General features: G+C 43.7%; 1 protein-coding gene across 15 annotated transcripts in view; it reads right to left on the bottom strand.

Moving 5' to 3' along the window:
* Nucleotides 1-24,606, bottom strand: part of NCOR1 (nuclear receptor corepressor 1) — a 1,934,049-nt gene that overhangs the window by 1,605,079 nt on the left and 304,364 nt on the right. For all 15 annotated transcript variants that reach the window (XM_078679968.1, XM_078679976.1, XM_078679969.1 and 12 more), the window contains exons 12-13: nucleotides 8,982-9,072; nucleotides 3,522-3,700 (exon numbers count right to left, since the gene is read on the bottom strand). In XM_078679968.1, the coding sequence (XP_078536094.1) occupies nucleotides 3,522-3,700; nucleotides 8,982-9,072 (270 nt within the window). The remainder of the gene's footprint in view (nucleotides 1-3,521; nucleotides 3,701-8,981; nucleotides 9,073-24,606) is intronic.

Below are 24,606 nucleotides of genomic sequence, written 5' to 3'. Positions count from 1 at the left end.
TATATGGAATTTCAATGGTTTTGTGTGAGTAAAATAAGGTTTTGTAAATGCTAATTCCTAACTATATATGGTCTATAACCTATGGTTTTTTCAGTGAATTTTCAAGGTTTTGTAAATGCTAATTCCTAACTATATATGGTCTATAACCTATGGTTTTTTCAGTGAATTTCATAGGTTTTTTAATAGCAAATTTTTATAGTTTTTAAAAATAATAAATTTTAAATCGAATTTTATATTGTATAATTATGTCATTTTTTTTTTTTTATTCTTTTTGGTGCGCTCCCGGGGCGCGGACCAGTGAACGCACGGGTAAGCGCAATCTTGCGGCGCGCCCCGGGGCGCGTACTGATGAGCGTCCCGATAGCGCTATTGCCGCGAACGAAAACAACATTGTGACGTATTGCGTAGCCGCCACGCCTTGCGTCATAAGACACGTATCGCGTAGCCGCGAGATGCGTCTTATGACGCACCGCGTAAGTGCACCCGGAAGCGCATACGATCGCGCAACGTAAACGCCCTGATGCGCTTACGAAACACGCCTAGCATAAGCGCGTCAAACCATGTGACTTTAAAATAACACTTTTCATTGGTTCATAACTTTTTTTTTTCCAAATTGTGTGAAACCCACCCATTTCTCTCACTATTGCTTTGTACTTGGAGAGAGCAAGAGCTGTTCTGTGTACTGTGTTCATCTCCTACTTTTCTGATCTACAGCAATGGCTGCAAGAGAGTCATCCAGCAGTGATTCCGACGGATTTTTAGATGAGGACCCTCCTCAGCAGAAGAAAAAAAAACATTTCATCTGGAAATTCTATGACATCCCTGAAGGACAAAAAAAAGTCAACGCTCCAAAAGTAACCTGCAAAATATGTGGTAGTACTTTATCCAGAGGCAATCCTCTGAAAAAATATAGTTTTGGAAATGCTAATTTAATCAGGCATGTGAAAAGAAGACACCCTAACAACTTTGCCAGGGAGAGTGTCAGAGAGCTGGCACGGAATTTACCCACAGATGGCGGCAGCACCTCCACTGGTGGAGCAACACCTTCGGGACCACCCCGTGGAAGAATGGTCCCTAACATTCAGCCGGTGTTTGCAGGCATCAAATTTCTGTGCACGGAGTGTGACGAACTGCTCTGCTATGGGGAGCAGAGTGTTGAACTCATTGCCATAAAGAAACAGCAACACCGCTGCCCTGCCAGTCCCTAAATTTTCACATTTTTTTGCTCCTGTTGAGCAGTTTTGGAATCCCTGTTTTTGTTTTTCCCCTGACAAAAATCAAAAAAAAATATAAAATCGTTTTAAAAAGTCTAAAAAAATATAAAACAACAAAAACAAAAAAAAAAAGTTATTTTCAGAACTACCTCCAATTTATAAAAAAATGCTATTTTTTTTTTTTTTTTTTTTAAAGTGTCATTTTTTATTTCCATGGTACGCTCCCCCGTACGCGCGTACCTGGCGCTCCCCCCGTGAAAATCAATTTTTTTTTAATTTATTTTTTTACCCGCGGGACCCTTTTATGGCCCCCACATCAAAACTAGGGTGTCAGGAGGGTGTACCCTGCCCCCTTTTGCTCATTTCGCCCTTTGATTTTTGCCACCTCTTGTGTCTCAATCCTACCGAGACACAAGATGGCGGCCGCTGCGGACTGTTTCGAATGTTTACAGACACCCGAGAACCAATCAGCTTGCCGTGCGCAAGTCGCGTGGCGCGCCCGGAGCGCTCCCCGGTACGCGCACCGGGGCGCGGCTCTAGATATATATCTTTTTTTTAACCTAATTTACTCAAAATTCACAGGAGCACATATCTTGAGACCTAGCAAAGGCACATCGGGCAAACAATATCTACAATTTTGCCAAGTTTCGTGGAAATCCATTCAGCCGTTCGGGCTAAAAGTGAGGCCAACCGCCCTATGGAAATTAACATGGGAAAAACACGTTTTGGGACCCCCCTTTTTTCTCAGCCCCCCCTTGACAAACCCCCCCCCAAATTTTCAGTTGCTGCTCAGAAACAAAATGTTCCATTTTCCTGAAAATTTCAGCCAATTCCGTCCACAAACGCCAAAGTTATTAGACATAGAATTTTCAAAAATCCCATAGAGAAAAAATCCTAACTATATATACCTACTGGCGACCGCCAGTAGGTAATATATATATATATATATATATAAATATAAAAGCTCCACACAGTATCCCCTTGATTAAATCCAACAAGACACGCAGCACTCACGGGATCAATAGGGCTTAGAACGCCAAACTTTTTATTCAGACTAACGCGTTTCAGGAAAGACTCCCTTCGTCAGTGTCATGAACAATGCATTTCGCGGCACCATTTTTAAAAACGCGTGGGTGTACAGTGTAAACATAAACAAGGGACCAAACCTCGTATTTTCATACGGATTTAATCAAGGGGACACGGTGTGGAGCTTTTATATTTGCGCGGAACACCGCCGCGCTGCAGCACCCGCCTTAGAGAGTGACTCGGTGACGGTGGAACACTGGAGCGAAATATATATCTATCTATATATCTATATATGTATATATCTATATCTATATCTATATCTATATCTATATCTATATCTATATCTATATCTATATCTATATCTATCTATATCTATATCTATCTATATCTATCTATCTATATCTATCTATATCTATCTATATCTATCTATATCTATCTATATCTATCTATATCTATCTATATCTATCTATATCTATCTATATCTATCTATATCTATCTATATCTATCTATATCTATCTATATCTATCTATATCTATCTATATCTATCTATATCTATCTATATCTATCTATATCTATCTATATCTATCTATATATATACATACACACACACTTCCATGAAGTTTTGTAGAAGTGAGAAAACAAAATAATTTGCAAAGTGAAAGGCCACAAACGTTAAAATATTTTACAGCATACGGTTCCAATATGAAGTTTAAACAGTACCACTATGTTTAAAATGCCATCTATTGAAAGAGAATGGATTACTGCCAAGAAACATCAGACATTTACATTTAAAGCACATTATTCTGCGTTGCTTTTCACATTTACCAGTTCCAAATACAGTAGCAAGAAGAGTTTATCTGTGTTTTACCCAGCAAAATAAACTTCCTCCATATGCCATTTCCCTGAAATATCTGTAGGTACCAGCACTAGGTATGCCTGCAGTGTACTACCAAGTTGTTGTAGCTGCCACAAGTCAGCCAAGCAGATTATACAGTAAACACCCAGAGAGAGCTACTCAAAATGGCACCTAACAGAGGCCCCAATTTAATTAGAGTTTAATTAAATGAAAGGTGAGGAAAAACAAACAAAGGGGGTCTATTCTAAAACACACACAAGGACCATCTCAGATATGTATTTAGTTGCATGAGTGAGACCAAGTGGTGATTATAGAATGTATTTATTTATTGGCCAATCACCAGTTTAATTACCTAATTGGAATGCCTGGGCCCCTGTGTGATACAGCAAATACAAGAATAGAATATTGTTAGAAAGGGTAATTACTTTTCCTTAAATATCTCTTTTTCATGGTCTGTCCAGACGTTCATGAACTGCCGGTCCTTGTACACCTTCATGGGATCTTCCATCAGCCCATTCATGTTGATGAACTTTACACGGCGCTGCTCGGCATCAAACATCATGGGAGGGATTACGGAGAGCTGGCGCATTTGCTTTTCATTATTCTGCTGGCCCAAAAAAGAAACACTTAAAACGAATGGCCTTCTGGCATGTATCAAAACATTTAACACTGTAGCTTTGGGCACCAAGCAGAAAGCAACAAGGAAAGGTCACAAGAAGAACCTATCACACCTGGTCTTTGATTTCTAGGTATTACTACATGATCTTGCAGTCTATCACTCCGGAATAAAAGAAGTAAAGTAATATTTAAAACATGTATTAAATATTTTCAAAAGACCAAAAGACATTAGGTACCATGAAAAGGTTTCTCGAACTCTTTGTATGGTTCAAATACCGCACATTTTGTGCAGAGTATATAGTGGTTTTATTTAGATCTACATGAAAAAATAAGGGCATTTAGATGCACAGCATGGCATGATATCAGATAAGGACGACAGGCTTGTGTAGTTGGCCATTGCCTTGGCTATAATACTACCATGGAGTGTGCATGGTTTCCGGCTTAACTCCTGCTATTGACCCCAGTGGACAATCATTTCTACTCCTGCATTTATTAATTTTTCTGCAAAACAATACGTACAGCTTTCTAAAGAATTTCCCACACTTCATCTTTTTTTACATTCAGTATCTTAAGCATTCACCTAGGTGAGTGACATACATGGCGACCTACATCTACTTCATTGTCAGCTCTACATAAATGGCCTGTCTCCTTAAAGGTTATTGTGAAACCAGCAGGTTAGATTATTTATATTTGCTGCTGGAGTACAGGTATTTGTTAATTCACCTAGTTAAAGTGTGACACAGAAGGTTCAAGATATAAAGCAAAAATTGGGTGGGCTACTGCTGCGAGGAACGCACCTTTTTGGATTGTTTGATTTAATGCTCTAACTGGAGCTGACGGCTAGATGGAGAAGGCTGGTTTTTGGCCATTTACTTCTTTCCTTACTCAACTCCAGGCTGGCAGATATATTCAGGCAGTGCACAAGGAATTTAGAGACCACCCTCTGAACATCCAGGCTGTGAAGAGTTTGCCCAAACAAAGAAGCTAAATGGTTACTTACCAGTAGGTGTAGTTTTTGTAGCTTGAAGAGTTTTCTGGATTCACATGGTGTGCATTATTCTGCCATCTATTGGTTAAGTCCAGAATTCTGTCCTTTGTCTTTTTTTTCTTGGGTATCGTTGACCACCATCTAGTGGTATGTCCATCCGCGGTCGCCATCTTCAGATTCTATTTTCTCATTTTATAGACTTGTAAGTGTGTCAACTTCCTCTTCATTGGCTGTACTACTCCTAGTGGCAGATACCCATTTTTTTTTTGCAGTGTTAATCTTGTCTGGATTCATATGCTGTGCATTGATTTTATAGCTGTATCTGCCTCCTAGGGCTTGCGCTTGAGCAACCAAGTGTTTTAGAACTCTTTGTTCAACCTGAACTTCACTGTGTAGTTAGATGTCAACACAGTAATGCTGTGTGAAGGTATGTATGGAAGACCATGTAGCAGCCAAACATATATAATGGATGGACATATTGGCTAAGAAGGCCAGTTTTGCTCAATCCTTCCTCAGGGAGTGTGCCCTTGGCTTTGCCACTAGGAGCTCCACTGCTTTTGCGTAGCGGGTTTGGATTGTCTGCACTATCCAATGGGAAATGGTCCTCTTAGGTACTGGTGTACCCTTGCTTGCCCATGCGAGGGAGACAAAAGTTGGCTTCCTACTTCTTCAGGGTCGCTGTTTTTTAGGAGGTGATAAATAACTACCTTCCATACGTCTGGCAAGTGCATGGATCATCCACTGTGGGGACTGTGAAGGGAATATCAATGCAGGAGGCCTACAGCTGTGGCTTGAACCCTGATACTCTAAACCAGACATGCCTTTTGAGTGTTGTCCCTGTGCACATTTGTCTGCTGGCTGTCTCTGCCGAGACAAAGGCTGACTTGCGGCAGGTGTTTGGTATGGTTTTTTCACTCTTATGTCACAATTTTAACGTTACTTGTATTCTCTGGGAGATGCTACATAAGCCCTCCATCTCGTCCCACTTTTGATGGGCACAGGGGATCAGCAGGATGTTTGAAGTAGCAATTGTTCACTGAGTGCGCCTCCTTTCAGCATTCTCCGCACCATATCCTTTCATTTACTATTCTTGACTGGTGGGATCTTGTTTACATGGGAGCAGTACATCACTTCCTTGTTATGCCACGATTACGGAGTCCACAACTGAATTCTCCTTCATGTAAATAGGGTCCTGTGAGGAGTAACTACACTTATCACCTCAGAGTCACAACCTTCCACATGGCTGGCTCCTGAAAGGCCTCTATCCTTACCAACACGGGAACTGGAGTCAACTTAAGTGACTAACTTCTCAAGCATTCCATCTTTCATATATTAACAGGCTTGAATCAGAATGGCAAGCAGTACATAACATTTGAATAAAGCTGGAAGCAGGATCATGTTTTCAGAAAAAGGTTGAGGATGACTGCCTTCCCCACTGCTGAATCAGCTGCTAGTGCTTGGTGAATGAGTGCTTGCTCTTCTACTTGACTGCACAGCAGATGTCTTGTTTAGAGTGCATCATTAGCTGACATTCATCTGGTGGGGTGCACGCTGGAGTTAGCGCTTCACTTTGGTGTGGCAGATAGTGAGTGTTGCATGCCAACAGTAAACGGGCACTTCGCTTTTTGGACAGGGGTCGGCCTGTCCCTGTATGGGCAAAGGACACAAACAGCTGGTCTGGTATGCTAGGTCATGTCCTATTCATATAGTATCCGATGCACTTGCGTACATCCAGAAAGTGCCAACTTTTCTCGGCTGATGTTGTCGATTATGAAAAGAATGAACAAAGAATTATAAAATCATTTAAATTAACAGATGTGGGCATTAGCTTTGGGTTCTTCGGTTATATTTTAGTCCTTGCAAATTCATAGAAAGGGCTTATTTATGGTAAATGCTTGCAGCTCCCCGACACTCCTCACTGATGTGAGGACAAGCAATAGCGCTATCTTCTATGAAATAAATTTCAGGTGGGCCATGTGGTTTGGTTGAAAGGGACGCAGCATGAGCTGACTCAATACCATATTTAACTCAGACACTAGAGGGCATCTTAAAGGTGGAAAGGACTGGAGCTGCTTTATGATACTTTGAAAAAACGAAGTAAAGATGGAGCATTCTTTTCTCTTGAACCTTGAGATTACTGCCAGTCCACTTTTGCCAAGTTCCAGCAAATACAAAAGCCCTGATGTGGCTGCATTGAGACTGGGTTATAACGCCTTTGCCCCATGTTAGTAAATGCTTCCGTCTGCCATTGTAAGTCATAATAGTTGCATGTATGCATGCTTGCACTAGAATGTTTCCTGCAATCTATTGGGATGTCCACAATGTCAGGTGGTCAGGTACCAAGCAGTAAAGCTCACTGGCTCAAGATCATAATGAAGGATCACTTTGTTGTGTCTGGGGAAGATACTTGGATGCGTCTTCAGTGACTGCTGGACACACAGACATCCATAATCAGAAATGGCACAGCCAAGCCGAGGCATTGTGGAACGATGATGCACCTTCACCTTTCTCTGGGGCTCAGGGGACATGGAAGAAAAACCTATGCAAAGATGTTCAACCAAATCATAAGAAGGCATCTAGCATGGGACGGTGGCAGACATGAAAGAAGTACAGTAGTTGGTCGTGGTGCACTCCAAGTGAGCGCAGCTGAGCACGTGCCTGACAATTTTGGCATCTTGAGAGATGTTTCACTGTGATATCCACCTTGTTGTATACAGCCCCGTTCCATAGCATCTGCTCCTTTATCAAAAGAGATCAAGACTGCGTACATTTTCGCTTTTCAATATAGTACATGGAACCCTTATTTTGTGTTATGATGAGCACAGATTGACTGGCTAATCTCAGGAGTAACAATTGTAGACTCGGCTTTATTGCTTGAAGGTACAGAATGCTGATATGGAGCTTCATCTCCATGTCTGACAAGAATTGCTAGGTATTGCATGCGAGTTTCTCAACCCTCCCTGGATGTATCCATGGTCATCATGAATCTGTCTGTGGAGAGTTGGATTAGGAGGTACATGTTGATTTTTGATGGGAACCTCCACAAAAGCCATGTCCGTTTGACTTCTGCCACCTGAATGTATCGTCACATGAGGCATCTATTTGACTCCATTGATCGTCCAGCTCCAGTTGTATGGCATCATTCTGATATTTTACACTTTCAAATTTAACTTCTGTCACTTTTGCAAACGTTAACACTTTCTCCCTCCCTGCTATTCTCATTTCATGTATGTGGAAGTTTGGGCATAAGTGCCCTCATGTGGAGTTTCCAATATTCACAAACTTTATTTTCCCCCATTCCTTCCTGGTTTGCTGGCATATCCCAGTTAAACAAAGTGAGAGATAAGAACTAAAGAACACATTAACTACCCTTAATGACATACGCTTTTTGTGGAGGTCCAACATAAAGTGGCAAACTCAAAAACATTGGAGATTAGGTCTCTTTGTAGGGTAATCCCACGGATGTTGGGACAGTCTTCTCACCACACTAAGTCAAGAGTCCACAAGAGCGTGAAAACAAGCCCTTCAGCAGCTTTCATTCAGGTCTTTGTCCACCCCTACTCTAAATCATAATAGCTATGTATCTGGGCTCAAACAAGGCCTTGTCTCCAGACTGAAAGTCTGCTAATTGGGAGATGTGCATCAGAAAATTTCTCCTGCCTACATCCAGTCTTGCTAATGAACCTTTGAACTTCTTTGCACTGAGAACTATATCATGTGCAGTTAAAAATCCATAAGCAAAAAGAGAAGGCATATTTCCAGGGCAGTTGTTAATGCAAAGACTGGTCTGGCCTTTATTTGAACAGAGGCCGGAGTAATAAAGAGATTAAAACACATGATTGAGAAGTAAGGAACTGAACTGTGTACAGCACTTCAATGACCGGTGTTCTTGTTCAATTTACGCTACTACTTTCATCCCACTCCATAAGATGACAAGTTTAATTAGTCCTATATAAATCAAACTTGTGGGACATATACAGAATTCTGAAGGGTGCTCAGCCATGTAGCTGTTCTACTGACTTGTAAAGACATCAGATTTTGAATAATTCTTGCACATAATAGCCGCTCATTAATTATGCACTGAAAAACCCTGTTTAGTTGTGATGGTAGCAATGTACAACACGAACGAGTTCTTAACAGTTTAAACATTTGATGTAAAAAAAGCACCACGTTAGACTGGATTGTAACAACTTGGGAGTTAAAGCCCCTGTGTTCCTTAGACATGACTAATTAAAGGACATCAACATATATGCCAAGATGCAAGAACAAATGATCTCACCTCCTGTTCCGAGAGACCATCTATTATTTCCGATATCTCATGCTCACTCCTTGCAATTGTAGCAGAAAGACCACCGCCTCGCTGACCAACCCTGAGGGTGAACATGGAAAAAAAGTCAACATTTCCCCAATAACATTTCTAATTTTCTACATCAGCCATTTAAGTTTCGTCCCCATAGACACTTGCACTGATGCCTAGTGAGACCTACTTCTTACCCCTTGTCATTTAACATCCTGAAGTAATGGTTAGCCTTCGGTGACGGTTTACATTGAATACACCCTTCTAGCACTAGACATCTATTTATTTATTTATTCAGAGTTTTATATAGCGCGAACAAGATCTTTACAGATATCAGAGCGCTTCACAGAAAACAGGGGGTGACGGTAGCATGAGGGCGACATAATATTGGGTGCAATATAAACTTCAGTAGCATGATGGGATAGCAGTCGTGTTCTAAATAGAATGTCAGTAAACAATCAGATAAGCGAAAATAAAAGACGATACTGAGTCTTACATACAACAACGATAAAAATCAGGAGAACTTATGCTATAAGTATCTAAAAGTTACAGGGAGCAAGGGGAAGGGGCCTCGATATACAGTAGGCTAATCTGAATAGTCTAATAATAGATATTTAGTGAGTAGCATAAAAGGATCGACTGACCATCATATAGTTGTGTCAACCAAAAGGAATAAACAAATCTAGATCATGCAAAATATGACATTATATGACATTAGACAAACATGAAACCAGTACTACCCAAGCGGCACGAAAGTCATTGTTGAACAGACATTAAAGTTCAGGTGAGCTTAGCCATGAGGATGGCTTTCACCTCTTTCTTAAAGAAGGCCGTGGAGGAGATAAGCCTGGTTTCGGGAGGGAGTGCGTTCCAGATCCTCGGCGCCATTCCTGAGAAGGAGCGTTTGTATGTTTTTTCCTTCCGGAATCTGCGAGGTTTCAAGAGTAAGTTTTTTGAACTTCTATTGGATCTCGACCCTCCTGATATAGTTAGCTTTTGAGTGAGGTAGTTAGGTGCATTGTGGTGTACAGCCGCGTGTGTCATCAAAGCAATTTTCAGTTGTATCCTGGCTTCAAGGGGCAGCCATTTCAGAGATTTCAAGTCAGGGGTTATATGAGAGTGTTTTCTTGAGCCCGTAATGAGTCTCGCGGCCGCGTTCAAGGAGGCTCTTAGGGGTGCAGTTGTTGCTAAAGGGAGACCACTGAGGGTCGCAATTCCATATTCAATGCGGGGGATGACTAGGGCTTGAACTGCATTTTGGAAGTCTTTGGCTGGGAGGAAGGGTTTCAACTTTCTCAATGTGTTGATTTGGAAATTAGCTCCTTTCGTAGCTCTGCTAATGTGCTGTTGCATGTTGAGCTTTGCGTCAAGTGTGATACCTAAGGATTTCGCGGAGTCCACGATGGTGGGCCGGACATTGAAAGCTGTTAAGTGGTTGAGCCAAAGTTGGATGGTGGTAGATTTCGCAGGGGGTGCTATCAAAAGGAACTCAGTTTTCAGAGCATTTAGTTTGAGGTGGTTGTCGGCCAACCACGATTGGGTCTTTGTGAGAGTGTAGTTCAGGAGTTTGATATCGTCCGGGGATTGTACCTTTAGGTAGAGTTGGGTGTCATCGGCATACATATGGAAGTGTACATTGGATGCTTGGAGCAAGGAGGCAAGTGGTTCCATGATAAGGTTGAACAGTGTGGGTGAAAGGGAGGATCCTTGTGGAACGCCTAAGTCGACTGGCACAGGCGAGGACAACATATTGTTGATCTTGAACTTCTGAGACCGGTTATGTAGGAAGGAAGTGAACCATTTGAGAACAGTCCCGGATAAACCCATTCTAGTGTTTAGCAGCTCAAGGAGGTTCTCATATTTGACCGTGTCAAAAGCTGAGGAAAGGTCGAGGAGGATGAGGAGGCATGAATCATTGCGATCAAGGATTTGGAGGGCGTCATCAATTATGTGAGTCATGGCCGTTTCCGTGCTGTGTTTCGCTCGGAAGCCTGATTGATGGGTGTTGAGGAGATCAAACTTGTCAATGTGTTTTGTTAGTTGAAGCTGTAAACATTTTTCCAGCAGTTTGGCCAAGGTGGGGATGTTTGTGATGGGACGGTAATTGTTTAGGTCAGACGGGTCAGCTGTGGGTTTCTTGAGTATGGGAGTGACTTGCCCCACCTTGAGTGAGTCAGGGATGAGACCTTGTTGAAGGGAGCTGTTAATGATTTTAGTCCAGAGTGGGAGGAGCATGGTGGTAAAGTATTTTACCGCGTTAGCAAGCAGGGGGTCTGTGAGGTGATTAGAGGGCTTCAGGGTACCGAGCAGTTTGAGTATTGCATCTTCTGAGTAGATGTCAAAGGAAGCCCACGATGCGCTGTTTTTTGGCTGAGCGTTAGACATTCTGATGTGCACAGGGTGTTGGCTTACATCATTGAGGAGATCATTTCTTATGTTGTCGGTCTTTAGCTTGAAGAAGACATCGATAGAACAATCCTGGCTGTAGAACCATGACAGAGTCATCAAATTTTCAAACACTGCTGGAGAACAGAGCGACCTATTAAGCATCAATACTCGCATTCAAATCCAGACAATAATACTTGAGGTTAAAGTGTCCACCTGGCAGATACCTAATCTTGGTAATACTTGCAAGAGCATAGTCATGGCAGCACAACCTTTTTATAAGGGTCCTTGTCTAATCAAACATTTCGCCTAACCTACATCAGAGAATGGGCTATTGAAAAGAAAATATCCTCGAACTTGCCAGAAGGACAAGGCATAAACTTCCTAGTGTCACAAGATACTACCAGGCAACTCAGTTAGAAATGTTGATGAAGTGAGCACACTAGGAGTCTGAGGAGGACTGGTACTGCATGGACCAAGTAGTAGGGAGAGGCAGCATCTAGAGCATTTACATGCTTGAGGAAGAAATCTGAGTTTGGGGCATCTATTTATTGCTCGTGACAATCCCACATTAGCGTTATGGGACAGGGTCGCGGTCAAGATTAATCTAGCTACATTTACCTCTGTGTTCTCACTGACCCTTAAGAGCCTAGACCTTACACCAGTGATGGTCAGGTAGTCTTTTGAGATATGGAAAGATAGGGTATGCCAGAGGCACGTTCAATTATTCAAGAGCGTGGCCATTCGACTGCGCCAGACATGTGTCTTCCTAGAAATGCATAAGCACTTCAGACAAGGGATGCTTACTACAAATAGGACGAACCTACAGATGTACCCAGTAGCTGATGTTTGAGGATTGGTTAGGAGAGAAGGGTGTTCTTAATCATTTACTGTTTGGCTAAAAACAAGACCAACTGAGTATATTGTTTGCCTCGCCGGCCACTGTTTGTGGATAAGAGTATGTGTCAATCTAACAACAATAATAAAAATATATGGGCCGTAAAACTTTCCTTTCAAGCAATCACTTTTGTTCTTGCCATCCCTTTTCTAATCGCCACACAAATCGAGAAACCGCTGCTCACTGATCAGAGAGTAACGTAAATGTGAAATGGAATGGAGAGAAACGAAGGGGCTGAAAGGGGGCACCCACCAATAATGTATACATATGCATCAGATCCTACTCTGAGGCAACAAAAGAAGAGATAACATGTAATACTGAAAACATAGAAAATGCTGGAAAAAAAGACCTGTGCTCGAGTAAATGAACAAGTCCTGAAATTGCTACCAGTCTCTACACAAAGTCTGCCGTTACTTCGGAAAGGGCAAACTAATGGATTGTTGTCAAACTTCAACAAATAATAAACTGTCAATACTCCTGACACACCACTGAACGTCATGCAAGTTGACGGTGCATCCACATAATACGGGAACAGCCGCGATTTATAGGAGGGGGAACAACAAGCTGGTAGATGTTAAATAAAAACAAAGTCTTGCTACTCTTTCATCCACAATGCAAGCAACCAAGTACAAAACCATTAAAAACCGTACATAACCCAAATAATAAAAGCCTATAAAACAAAAATCAATGTCTACGAAGGGACGCTTGGATTAAAAAAAAACTGAATATGACAGGTATTTCTTCTCTAGAATATGTGCTGTGATGTTATGCATGTAAAATAATGTTCAGATTCCATAGAGATACCACTGGTGATCAAAGGAACTCCTGTTCAAAATTGCATTTGTATTAATTTAATTATAATGCACAACATGGCTAGTACTCGTTGCTCTGTTTAGAATACGTATGAATGGCGGTGCTGCAATTCTTCACAGCTGTCGTATTGACTGAGCATTTCCCTCATTCAATACTGTAATATTAATGAATACCCAGTGCATGTATTTATTCAAAGTTTTATATAGCGCGAACAAGATCCTTACAGATATCAGAGCGCTTCACAAAGACAGGGTAGGGGAATGAAACAGAGGTAATGGGAGCAGTATAAAGGTCATTAACATGGTAGGATAATAATAACATACATAAAGCATATCAATATACAATCAGGTAAACAAGTAATATAAGACGGCACAACACTTAATGTACCACTTAATGCCCGATTTGAGCTCATTCGATTCTACATTGTGCACAGGGCTTGCCACACACCTGACAAAATGATTTGCTAGTATCATCAAACAGATGCTGCTTGCTTCCAATGTCAGCAGGTCGATGCAGACATACTTCATATGCTCTGGGCTTGTCCAGGCTTACAAAATGACGGGTTAGCTGTCACAACCCACTTGTCCGCATGCACGGTGCGCCCAGATACATGGGCGATATGTCTCCTGGGTCTCTATCACAGGCAAAAAAAACGAAGCTACTTCTCGTTTCCTGGATTTGGGTTTCTTAGTGGCAAAACGCCTTATAACTCACAGGTGGAAGTCACCTGAACGAAATGGTTACTTACCAGTAGGAGTAGTTTTGCAGCTTGAAGAGTTTTTAGGATTCACATGCTGTGCATTATTCCGCCATCTAGTGGTTCTGTCCGGAATAGTCTTGTGGGTTTTTTTGTGGGTTTTTTGTGGGGGTTTTTCATTTTGTTTTTTTAAGTGTTTTGGGAGTCGATCACCATTTGGTGCTAGGTCCGTCCCCTGCGTGACGTCAGACGGCGCCCCGGAGGTCGTTGTGCGTATTAGCCATCTTCTGATTATTTTTACTGTGTTTCAGCCTTATAGTCTTTCAGATGGTATTTTAGTGAATTGTTAATCATAGTTGACCACCTGCATGTATTCCTTGTAGGGGAGGTTGGGTGGGTCACATGGGAATCCAGAAAACTCTTCAAGCTGCAAAAGTACACCTATTGGCAAGTAACCATTTAATTTTGCTGCGTGAATCCTTTTCTGGATTCACATGCTGTGCATCAGATTACGTATCGGTTTTTCCATTCTTGAGGAGACTGTGGTAAAAGGAAGACTTTGGGAGCAGGTGTTGAAGTACCTTTTGTCCTACTTGTGTTTCCTTATTCATTTGTATGTCCACACAGTAAAGCTATGTGAAAGTGTGTGGAGATGCCTATGTTGCTGCAGCACATATCGTGTCTATTGGCACATTGGCCATGAAGGATAGGGTTGCTCCTTTCTTTCTAGTGGAGTGAGTTTTTGGCTGTATGCTTAGGGTTTTTCCCTGCAGTGGCATAGCATAGTTGGATCCATCGTGCAATTGTTGCCTTTGTTGCATACTCCCATACCAAGACAGGCACGCCTGTCACAAACAGCTGTTTGCTTTTGCAAACTTGTTCTGTTCTCTGTAGATAGTACAGTAGAGCCCTCCTTACATCCAGGATATGGAGGCTTTTTTCCCTTTTGTTTGCAGGTGTTTAAAGAGGAGGTAGGAGAATGGTTTGATTCAAGTGATACTTGGACACAACATTTGGTAAGAATTAAGGGTTTGTTCTTAGGATTACTTTGTCCGTAAGGATTTGAATGTATGGTTCTTCTATGGTTAATGCTCGTAGTTCACCTACTCTTCGTAAAGATGTAATGGCTAATAGAAATGCTGTTTTTTAAAGTGATGTGTTTGAGGTCTGCTTTGTGCATGGGCCCAAAAGGTTCTGTCATACATTGTGTGAGGACTTTATTTAAACTAAACATGCAAGCTGGAGTGGTCCTTAGGCGTTTCATTCTTTTCGATCCCTCTAGGAATCTTTTTATGACAGGTGATCCGAAGAAGCTCTGGCATGATTTTTCTGTGGTGTAGGCTACGATAGCTGCGAGGTGTACTTAAAAGCTTGAGTAGTTGTTGTGACTTTCTAGGATGCGTTAGATATAAGACTACTGTTTTTGTGTGGAGATTGAGTCCATCGGGTTGTTTGCTGTGGTCTACTGCTTTCATTTTGCTGCATAGCATTGCCTGTGGTGTGTTTTCTCTCCTCTTTTAGAATTTCCATTGTTCGCTAAGGCAAGTTTAGGGCACCAAACTCTACGTATTCAGGTGTACGGCCGCTAGGCGTACTGTCGCTGGCTCTGGGTGGAAGATTTGGCCCTGTTGCATTGTTACCAGTTCCTAGTCTACTTTGGGTATGCTTATTTGTCAGTTGGACAGTTCTAGCAGACTGGAGTACCATGTATGTCTGGCCCATTGAGGAGCAATGAGTATTAATTTTGTTCCTGCTTGTCTTGCTTTTTCTACGATTCTTTGGATTAGGGTTATTGGTGGAAAAGCATATGCAAATGTCCCTGACCAATCTAGCAACAGGGCATTCCCTTTTCACAAGTGGTGACGAAACCTGGAGGCACAGAACTGGCATTTTTGTTCTGTATTGTCGCAAATAGTCTATTTCTGGGAGCCCGCCAGAGTTTGAAGATGTATTGCATTGTCTTCGGTTGCAATTCGCACTCGTGGGAGCAGCTGTTCTGCCTGCTCAGTTGATCTGACATTGTGTTGTATATTCCTGGTAGGTGCATTGTTTGTACATTGATTCTTTGTGAAATTGCCCATCTCTAGATCTGTTGTGCTAGCTTGCAGAGTGGGAATGACTTTGTACCTCCCTGTAGAACATTGTGGTGGTGGTCTGTTTGAATTTAGACAGTCTTCCTGCGAATGTGTTTTTTGGAACACCTTGAGGGCGAGCAGGACTGTTCATCTCCAGGAGATTGACGTGTTTTATGGAGTCGAGGTTGTTCTACTGGCCTCATATTTTCAGTTGCCTGTGGCACGCTCCCCACCCGTCGTGGGATGCATCTGTTGCTATTGTCGTAGAGGGAGGTGTGCTTTTGAAAGGTCTGCCTAGTGTTATGTTCCTGGATTCCCACCACTGTATTTCTGCTTGCACTTTCTGCGTAACAACCACTAGATCCTCCTAACTCCCTGTGGCCTCTGACCAATTGTGAAAATCCATTCCTGGAAGGGTCGCATATGGAGGCGGGCATGACCAATGAGTGGGATGCCATCATGCCAGTGAGTTTTATGATTCTCCTCACTGTCAGAGATTGACCCCTCTATAAAAAGTGACATTTCCTGTCTGATGGCCCGTATCCTATTTTGTGTTGGATAAGCTCGGGCAAGTTCTGAGTGGAGTCTTGCACCTAAGACTTTTTTTTTCTTGTTCTGGCTTTGTGGATGACCTCGCGATTCATGGAGAATCCTCGTTTCTGGATATTTTTCTCATGTATTTGCCTTTATAGGCAAGTTGTCTAGATAAGGCTAGACATGTATTCCCTCCTTTTGGAGGTGTGCTGCAACTGCTGCTAGGCACTTGGTGAAGACCAGTGGTGCTGATTTTATTCCGAAAGGTAGTAACTTGAACTGGTAGTGTGTTCCTTCGTGTACAAGTTTGAGATACCTTGTGTGGCTTTTGTTCATGTGAATGTGCAAATAGGCATCTTTGAGGTCTATTGTTGCCATGTAATCTCCTTTTTTAATTTGTGGTATTATTTCTTGAAGAGTAGTCATTTTGAAATGCTGCGTCTGAATGAACTGGTTTATGAACCTTAGGTCTAGGATAGGTCACAGTGTGAGGTCTTTCTTAGGCACTAGGAAATATGAGGAGTAGTTTCCTTTGAAAAGGTCTTCTTTTACTACGATTTCTATTGCTTGCTTTTGAAGAAGCTCCTTGGTTTCTGATCCCAACTGTGTGAGTTCTGAATTGTGGTACTTTTTTATTTTATTTTTAGAGGGTTTGCTGGTGGTGTCTTTCAGCTCTATGCAATACCCATATTTTATCAAATGTAATATCCAATTGTCTGTAGTGATATCTTGCAGGCATTGTGCTATACTGCCCCCCACTGGTGTTGTGTGTGGGTCCTTTTTCGTGCATGAGTCAATTTGATCCACTTCCTCTGGAGGGCTGGACTCTGCTTCTTCCCCTTCTCGAACGGACTGCTTTGGCTGTTGTCAACTTTGCTAGCAGGTCTGTTGACTTGACTGTTGATCGTTTCCTTCGCCCTGATGTGGATGAGGCATTTGTTTTCCTTCAGTTAAACCCTCTTCTTTTGAAAGTTCCTCTCTGTTGCAGGGCTCCCATAGCTCTTGCAATTTAATTTTCTTTCTTTATTTGTTGGAGGGTTTCATCTACTTTTTTTCCCGAACAGGGCATCCCCTGGGAATGGTCTGTTAATGATGGAGGTTTGTACCGCCTGCTTTAAGCTGGATATTCTTAGCAAGGCATGTCTCCTTAGCGTGGTACCTGTGCACATTTGTCTGCTGGCAGTGTCTGCTGAGTCGAGTGCTGACTTTAGGCATGTATTTGCTATATTCTTGCCTTCCTGGACAATGGATTTTCCCCTTTTCCTATCTTCTTCTGGGAGCTTGCTGATGAGCTCCTCAATGTCCTCCCACTGCTGGTGACCATACCTGTTTAACAGGGCGTTTGAGTTTGCGATGTGCCATTGCGTAGCTGCTGCCTCCTCTATTTTTCTGCCCACCATGTCTATTCTTTTGCTCTCCTTCTCTGGGGGTGGACCCTTGTTGGAGAAGGCATTGCCTCTCTTCCATGCTGTGGTGACAATGATAGAGTCCGGTACAGTATTTCCCTGCATATACTTAAGGTCTTTGGAAGACAGTTTATACTTCTTCTCAACCCTTGGTGTCACTTCTTTGGCGGAGGCTGGCTCCTTGAAGATTTCCTAGCCTTGGTCTATGATGCTTGGTAGCATCGGAAGATACTGTGTGCCCTTGATGGCAGGGGCTAATGTTTCTAGAAGGAAGCATGTTTCTTCTTTTTCTTCTTCGAGGATGACCCCGAAAGCATCAACTGAGGTCTTTAAGAGCCCGTTATAAAAGGCGATGTTATCTGGAGGTGAAGCCTTTGAGGGATAGCAGCATATGTCCTCTGGGCTTTCCATGTCGAGGTTGTTCCATTGATACTCGAAATTCTTAGCGGTTTCTTTTTCTTCTGGTGCGTTGATGTCCTCTTCGACATTCTTGTTGCGTGGTTCGTGAGTTAGAGGGGAATAGAGGATTTCTTCTTCCTCTTCAGCGTCCTCTATGCCTTCGGCGTCTACATTTTCGGTCTCGACTGTGGGAATCTCAGGGACACGGAATCCCATGAGTGATTCGTCAAACTCCTTTTGGAGGAGAACCACCATTTCTGCCTCAAGTCATCTTTTCTTCTTTTCGACTTCGAGGGCTCTCTCTGTGTCCGTGACCGGAGATTCCCTCTTCTTTGGAGTGGTGGACTTCATGTTCGAGGGTGGAGTAGATCCCTTTGCGGGTTCGTGCTCGACCCTCTGATTCAGCGCCTTAAGTGATCATCCCTCGTCGGAGTCCCTCGGCAGGGTTCCGTGGGTTCTTTGGATCGCGGCTGACCTTCGATCGTTTTTTTATTCGGTGTTGGGGTTGCCTTAGGCTGGGCCTTTTTATTGTGGCCCTTTGGATCCTTGGGCAACTTGGGGTTGCACACCTAGTGTGGATCACGTTGGGCGCATTTGTGATGGCACTAGGAGCAGAATTTGAATGGGGTATATTCCGTGGGCCACACCTCGCCATTAGTCGAACCAGGCATGGTCATGTAGTGAAGGTATTCTGTTATGACGAGCTAGTCTGAGGCCAGGCGGGTTCTCCGGTCGCGTCATCAATGCGATGTTAGTTTTTCTTCCAAAACACAAAATCTTTCAGGGATTTTCTGCAGTTTTCGGGAGCGTCCCCTCTTGCTTCTAGACCCAATGGCCGAAAAAAAGAATCTGAGGATGGCTACTATGCACAATGACCTCTTGGGCGCCGCCTGACTTTGGCAGGGGACAGACTTGGCATCCAGAAAAGGATTCATGCTGCAAAACCCCTGCCATTGGTGGCCTAGACACACTTGTTTCTGCATTGGACACAAGCTGAAAGTGTTGCCCTGCATAGGGAATATAACCTTGGATTACGTAAATACCCTCTAGCAAACTGCTGGGACACTATCTTGACCAAATTCCAGACAGACGTCAAGGTAAACGCTAAAAGAAGTGTGAACTTAACTTACAACTTACTCCCCTTTCCTGATGATTTAATGTCAAACATTGATGGCCATCCAATCCTCCTTGCAGACATATTCCTACAAGTACTTATTCAGGAGTAAAAGGGAGTAAGGTCATATGCGCTTGTTTAATAGTATGTCAGTTATGAGATGCGGGCTGGGTCTTCATGTGTGTGGTCTATTGGCTGCTTGTTTTTGTTACTCTAGTTGGTGTGTTCTGCACAAAACATGAACCTGTTTCTATATCCCTGATGACTTGCCTTTTGGCAGAGTGGATTGCTAAGCAGATCTCCTTAATTGTCCCCTGGCCCATTGATGGGTTGTGTGTGTCAATTGGGGATTGATATTTAGACTTACTTTCCTTCTCCTGTAATCTAGGAATTTTGTCCTGGTTAACAATCGCTGTCAGTTGTGTGGTCTGCTGCCAGATATTATGTATTGTCCCACTTATTTCCTGCAATTTTAATGTACTGTGAAATGCAAAAAAAACTAAAACATATGCAAACAAAAATTTACTATAATATCAATTTCGCTTCCTGCACTCCAGTGAAAACGTTTCCGCGGTGTACCGCAGAATGCGAGAGGGTCTGGGTTCAGATGCACAGCCAGCATTCCATTCGAGCCCCCGATGTACTCTTGCCCACCCTCCCCCACCCCCTAAGTAAGAATGATCAGCATGCCGGGTACAGTGGGCAGGAGAGTGATAGGAGGGCATTGATGGTGGGCACGTAGGGTGGTTGGTAGTGGACATCACTGAGGAAGGTGTCCATTACCTCCCATTGCTGTTGCAGCATGGACCTAGGTCCATGAATTCACACCGATGGGTTGCGGGATGCGTCCTTGGACTGTAGGCTACAGACTACGAGTGGTGCAGGGATAGAAGCGGAGATGATTATGGCTTACTAACCATACCACCTGCCTTGGGAGCCATACCTCAAGGCAAATTAAAGAAATTAAATAGCTCAAAGGGAGTTTGGACAGAACATGGGCACCACTTCCCCAGGTTCGGCCCCGTGATCACTCCATTTGGCTGTACAAGACAAATCAATCAATCAATCAACCAGCGGATTTATATAGCGCTAGTAATCACCCGAGAGGGTATCCAGGCGCTTGAGGGTCATGATGGTTCAGGTGACTCAATCGAACAACCAGGTCTTAAGTGCTATCCAGAATTCCTGTAGAAAGGTGGTGGTGGTGGTGGTCCATCGCTGCAGAGGGAGGTCGTTCCAGGTTTTTGCTGCGAGGTAGGAGGAGTAGCTTCCTCCGATGTTGCTTCAGTGAATGCGAGGGGTGTAGGCGAGTGAGAGAAAGGCAGAGCGTATTTGTCTAGGAAAGTGGTGGAAGCTCAGGAGATGGTTGATGTAGGCTGATCCTTAGTTGTGCAGTGCTTCGTAGGTGTAGGTCATCAGTTTGAATTGATGTGAACACGTGTGTACAGGTATAAAAGGATGGGCAAAGAAAAGGAAAACCCATAAACAGCCCCATGCAAGATGGGAGCCACAGGGCACATTGAGGCGGGTGAGGGAGGCCTGGTAGGGGCAGCCACCAGACTGACCTTTAAGATGAGAAAGAGCGGAGGCCAGGCACTTCCAGGGCATCGATGGTATGGCTCTAAGAGCACAGGATTGCTCAATGAAATGAACGCTCAACACACATCGCAGTCAGAGTTCAAATCACTGCAATGGAAATCTAGCGAAGCAGAAAACGTGCATCCCCAAGACTTTCACTCACTAGGGTAAGGATGGTTAGAATGAAGGTGTCCCCATGGAGGGGTGGGGGATGTGGGATGCAGGTGATTTAATTGATGATAAAGAGCACCTTTAGATTTACCAGTGCGAACACTGCAGACCCATACAAGGTATAGCTGTGCATTACAATGGTTATTTCTGCCAGACGTTATATAATCCGCGACACTCTACATGGCACAGAACACCTCCTTCCAGGGCAGAAGAGGTATAACAGCCTGCTCTGAAACTGGGTAACCTAGTTCAAGTCACAGCATCAACTGTTCAGAATGTGAACTCTGGGACAGCGCTTAAATTCCCCTAAAAACAAAAAAATGAAAATCATTCATCTGAATGATAAAAAAATCCCCAATGCCTCCAAAGGCTATCCTTTCCAGCCATTCCACAGCCGAGTGTCCAGGGGGAGAACAGAGCGACAGCAACCAGATGGTGAATGAAGCCTGCTAAGGTCGCATGAGAGTGATCGGCTGCCATATGCTGTGCATCCTATAATTCTCTAAATGCTGTGCGATAATTGTGGGTGGCTTGCATATGTCCAGGTCAGCCAGCGTGACATAGCACCACTGAGTCATGTATTTCAACCAGGCAGTACAGGCCCTGCTTGTTTACTGGCTCCTGACTTGCGTTGTTGGGGTGCGGTCACTGAGAGCTCTTTATCCCGCTCGAGTCCCAGGGTGATGGACAGCACGACAAAGCACTGAATTCCCGGCCGCGTGGCCACGTGCACTGAACACCTGAGTGTTCCCCAGGGATTGGGGCTGGTTTTGATGGCACCGACATGCATATACCACATATACTGGATGCATGAAGGGTGGCAATAGAGAGGGGGCACACGGGGCAGTGGCATACTACTGGCCATGCCCGCAAGCAAAGTACTCATACTTTCCTTTGGTATGTGGAGACCGAGCTGAATTGCGCTACCATAGCACCAGGAGGGCCAGAAAAAGGCCTGGTCGGAAGGAAAGGAATATGCTACTTACCAGTATGCATCTGTTCTTGGCATGTAGGGCTGCTGAAAATCATATCTGTGCATAGATCGCGGCCTAGTGTTTGGTCCGGATGATTGCACTTTGTTATCTTGGAAGAGTCTTCGAAGTATCACGAGATAGGCGACTCCTCCCCTGGACTACAGTGCGCATGGGCATCTTCTCCATCCTCAGATTGTTTTTCGCCATTGTGGCAGAGATGGAGATAGTAAAGTAAGAGATGGCCATGCCAGAGATAATGCTGCAGCTGCGACAGGCACAGGGAAGGAGGGCAGGCGATATGAATGTCAGCAGCCCTACATGCCAAGAACAGATGCATACTGGTAAGTAACATATTCCGTTCGAGGCATGTGGGCTGCTGAATTCATATCTGTGCATATACTGTATAGCAGTATCTCCTCTAGCGGTGGTTACCTGTGCCAGCTGCAGCAGTTTGAAAAAGAGTTTTGAGGACAGCCTGGCCTACAGCAGCTTGCTGCTTTGCTTCCATGTCTACACAGTAGTGTTTTGTGAAAGTGTGTATGGTGGTCCATGTGGCTGCCTTACAGATGTCTTCAAGAGGAATATTTCCTACGAAAGCCATGGATACTCCCATTTTTCTTGTAGTGTGCGCTCTTGGGGGGCTGGTTAAAGTGCGTTTTGCCTTTTGATAACATATTTGAAAGCATTTAACTGTCCATCTGGCTATTCCTGACTTTGAAATAGGATTTCCTTTGCGTTGTGGTGCAAAAGCAATAAATAGTCGTTTTGTCTTTCTAAATGATTTAGTTCTGTCCACATAATAAAGTAGAGCTCTTTTTACATCTAATGTGTGAATGACTCTCTCAGCTACGGACTGTGGATTTTGAAAGAATACTGGCAGTTCTATTGATTGATTGATATGGAAATTCGATACAACTTTAGGCATGAACATAGGGTTGGTTCTAAGAACCACCCTGTTGGCATGTACCTGCATGAAAGGTTCTTGAATTGTCAGTGCTTGTAATTCGCTCACTCTTCTGAGTGAGGTAATGGCAACTAAGAATGCAACCTTCCACATTAAGAATTGTAGTTTGCATGAGTGTAGAGGTTCGAAAGGAGGTCCCATAAGTCTGGTAAGCACTACATTTAGATTCCAGACTGGGGAAGGGGGGTGTCTTAGAGGGATCACCCTTTTCAAACCCTCCATGAAGGCTTTGATTGCTGGTACTCTAAACAGTGAAAGGTGTTGCCTGTTTTGAAGGTATGCTGCTATAGCAGCGAGGTGAAGTCGTATAGAAGAGTATGCGAAGTTACATCTTTGTAGATGCAGCAGGTAACATATAATGTTTTGTATGGAAGCGTCTAATGGGTGGATTTTGTTATTGTTGCAGTAATAACAAATCTCTTACATTTAGCTGCATAGCACGCTCGTGTGGTTGGTCGTCTTGCCTCCCTAATGATGTTCATGCAGTCTGGGGGCAAGTTAAGGTATCCAAACTCTAAGACCTCAGAAGCCAGATCGCTAGGTTCATCTGATTGGGATCTGGGTGTCTGATTTCGCCATGGTTCTGAGTTAGAAGATGGGGTGCAAGGCACAGTCTTTGATGAGGAACTACTGAAAGTTCTAGGAACGTTGTGTACCACGGTTGTCTCGCCCATGTGGGAGCAACTAGGATTAGCGTGAGTGAGTGTTGCCGCAGTTTGCGTGCCACCAGCGGGATCAGCGGTGCTGGGGGAAAAGCGTACACAAATCTGCCCGACCAGTTCATCCATATCGCATTGCCCTGTGACAACGGATGTGGGAACCTGGCGGCAAAGTACTGGCATTTGGAGTTTTCTTTTGTGGCAAAGAGGTCTACCTCTGGGTGACCCCACTCTTCGAAGAATGGCTGGAGAACTTGGGGGTGAATCTCCCATTCGTGTAGTTATTGGCTGTGCCTGCTGAGCAGGTCGGCAATCTGATTGTCCTTCCCTGGAAGGTGTTCTGCTAGGAGAAAAATGTTTTTGGGAATCACCCACTTCCATATGCTTTGTGCCAGATGGGACAGCTGTGGAGAGTGCGTTCCTCCCTGTTTCTGGATATAGTACATTGCGGTCATGTTGTCCGTCCGGATCAACACCGACTTGCGGTACAAGTATTTCTGAAATGCTTTCAGGGCTAGGAATATCGCTAGCAACTCTAGTTGGTTGATATGCAGCTTTTTCTGTTTGTTTGTCCAGAGCCCTTGTACTGTGTATTGAAGGAGATGGGCTCCCCAGCCTGTCAGTGATGCGTCCGCTGTTAGTACTAGTTGTGGAACCGGCTCTTGGAACAGTCGCCCCTTGGAAAGGTTTTTTGGGTTCCACCACTGCAGAGAGTTGTGAGAGCGACTGTCTACCAACACTAGGTCTTTTAGTCGTCCTCGAGCCTGGTTCCATTCCCGTGCTAGGCATTCTTGTAATGGGCGCATTTGGAGTCTGGCATGGGGGACAATGAATATGCAGGAGGCCATCATGCCTATGAGCTGCATAAAGACTCAAGCTGGCAAAGAGTGTTGTGGCAGGAATTTGCGAATGAGTATCTGCATGCTGGCTATCCTTGCTG

The sequence above is a fragment of the Lissotriton helveticus genome, chromosome 3_1 (assembly GCF_964261635.1).
Source record: "Lissotriton helveticus chromosome 3_1, aLisHel1.1, whole genome shotgun sequence".
In the NCBI taxonomy this organism is placed as follows: domain Eukaryota; kingdom Metazoa; phylum Chordata; class Amphibia; order Caudata; family Salamandridae; genus Lissotriton; species Lissotriton helveticus.
Note: the sequence above shows the minus strand (reverse complement) of the source record. Positions and strands in the feature narration are given on the sequence as shown.